General features: G+C 40.1%; 1 protein-coding gene across 1 annotated transcript; it reads right to left on the bottom strand.

The window, feature by feature from the left end:
- Positions 1-487: 487 nt before the first annotated feature.
- On the bottom strand, positions 488-1595 carry LOC144760892 (olfactory receptor 5J3-like). The gene has a single exon (XM_078646558.1). It carries the CDS (start codon positions 1424-1426, stop codon positions 488-490), a length of 939 nt encoding a protein of 312 aa, XP_078502684.1. The 5' UTR covers positions 1427-1595.
- Positions 1596-2386: the final 791 nt, after the last annotated feature.

The raw sequence follows: 2386 nt of genomic DNA on the forward strand, positions 1-2386 counted from the left end.
CATTTCCGGACTCCCAAAAACATTTTAGCATCCCAAAATAAATCTGAAACATAGTGAAGAAATATTTAGCTTCGCAAATACACAAATGTATTGAACTGAAGGTTTTCAACATGGCCCCTTTATTGTTAAACCAAAATGTGTATGCCTTGTATAACAAATTATAAAAACGCGAGGAAACGTAGTAGCAGATCCATTTTTCCAATTGAATTCAGATCAAAAGATCTTTATTAAGCTGTTCCAGCAATAAAGGACAAGACAATTACATAAAAACAGTTAATATTCCATCATTAGGGAAAAAAAAACACAGTTGGAATAACGTCAGAGAAAATCACAAAAGACAACAAGGCCATAACACTGCAGATGACAACATCCACTGGAGATAGACGCATATAATTTTAATAGCTAATCTTTCTGGAACATATTCTGGCCTCAGAACAAGATGTCATGTACTCACGGTGTTCAATTTTTAATCGTTTGCAGAAACTGATCATTGAGATTGACATGGCTTGATCAATATCTTCCTCACAGCTTCTTTCACCTCATTGTTTCTTAGGCTGTATATCACCGGGTTCAGAGCAGGAACCAGCACAGCATGGATGACAGCGGCCACTTTGATCTTGTCTTCTGAATCTTTTGAGTGGGGCATTAACTCCATGATCAAGCAGCTGCCGTAGAAAAGAAAGACACAAGTGAAGTGGGAGATGCAGGTGGAGGCGGCCCGGTGTCTCCCAGCTGAGGTGCGGATCCTAAAGATGGCTTTGACTATGTGTATGTAGGAGACAATGATAACAAGGAGAGAACCTCCCACCATCATGCCACCAAATAAAATCAGCACCAAATCATTTAGGAAAAAGTCTGTGCAGGATAGAGGAATAAGTACAGGGTAATCACAAGTAAAATGATTCATGACATCAGGCCCACAAAAAGATAACCGAAATAAGCAAACAGCATGAATCAGAGAGTGCAGAAAGCTTGCTATGTATGACCCTACAATCAATCGTATGCACAGATGTGTGCTCATGTTGATCGTGTATAGCAGTGGGTTGCATATTGCGACATATCGGTCATAGGCCATTACCCCCAAGAGAAAGAACTCAGAACTGCCAAAGGCACAAAACAGGTAGGTTTGGGCTATGCACTCATTAAAAGAGATCCTCTTCTCCCCAGTAATAAATCCAACCAACATCTTGGGAGAGATAACAGTGGTCAAGGAAATATCCACAAAGGACAACTGTGCAAGGAAGAAGTACATGGGCGTGTGAAGGCGGGAACTGCACCAAACAACGGCCAGGATGCTGAGGTTTCCAAGCACAGTGAAGGCGTAGACAGAGAGGAACACTGGAAACAGAAATATTTGAAGATGTGGGTCACCTGTGAGTCCCAAGAGAATGAACTCAGCCACGTTGCTTCCGTTTCCAGGTTTCATGGCTGTGGACAATGCTATTTGTCTTTGGAAAATTGAATGAGAGCAAATATATGAATTATGTTAGTTATCGGATTAAAGATTCATGTCCAAATATTTCTTGAAATTCAGGGTACTTTTAAGAAACCACTTTTTTCACATTTATCAGATTAGTTTCAATAAAACAAAAATATCTTGCCAATGAGCCATAGCTAAAGGCGTTAAGGACTCAAAACACAAATTATTCAAAATTACTTTAGTGATAAACAGTTTTACTTTTTTAGTAGTTGTTGACTGTGATGGTTTACTATGAGCTCATCCTGGTCCGTTGCCGTTTCAAATGCCTTTATAATCCTTAAAGCTTTCTACATTTTTGAAGAAATTTGGGGAGACGTACCACCATTTAATTTTGTGATTCGCAATTAGAGACTCTCAAAGTGAAATGTACTTATATGTCTCAGACATATTTATCATTTCCCAATAGGGTCACAAGGGATCTACCTCACTAGTATTCATGAGACATGTCGCAATTTGCAACCCATTGGGAATGGCAAGAATTCACACACATTTCGGCTGGCTGGGGTCGCTTTTTCAATAAAGCAGTTGTTTTAAAATGCTGTCCATGACAAGGTTTCTTTGCAGTTTTTGAGATTGGGCAAGGATCCGTGGGACCACTGCCTGCTCTGAAAAAGTTGGTGCCTCCATTCACAAAGGGGGAGGGGTCTCTTGAGGACCCCTGCTTGTTTGAGAATAGCTCACCACCAATTTAAAATTGGCAGTAAACTATGATTGTTTTGCAACCGCATTCCAGTTGTTATACAATCTTGCATCCTCCGGATACTCGCTATTAGGAATGGATTCCCTCGACACGCTCCTTCCCAGTTGAAAGTCACAAAGCCTATTTTGCAAGTTGTTAATAGGTTACCGATTTGCAAAATAGGGTTTTCACATTTCAAAAGCTGTTTTAATGGTCCCAAGTTAGCC

The sequence above is a fragment of the Lissotriton helveticus genome, chromosome 1_1, assembly GCF_964261635.1.
Source record: "Lissotriton helveticus chromosome 1_1, aLisHel1.1, whole genome shotgun sequence".
NCBI lineage: Eukaryota > Metazoa > Chordata > Amphibia > Caudata > Salamandridae > Lissotriton > Lissotriton helveticus.

Bases quoted from the DNA above. Each gene is read 5' to 3' on its own strand.
- LOC144760892 (XM_078646558.1), bottom strand. From the start codon at position 1,426: ATGAAACCTGGAAACGGAAGCAACGTGGCTGAGTTCATTCTCTTGGGA.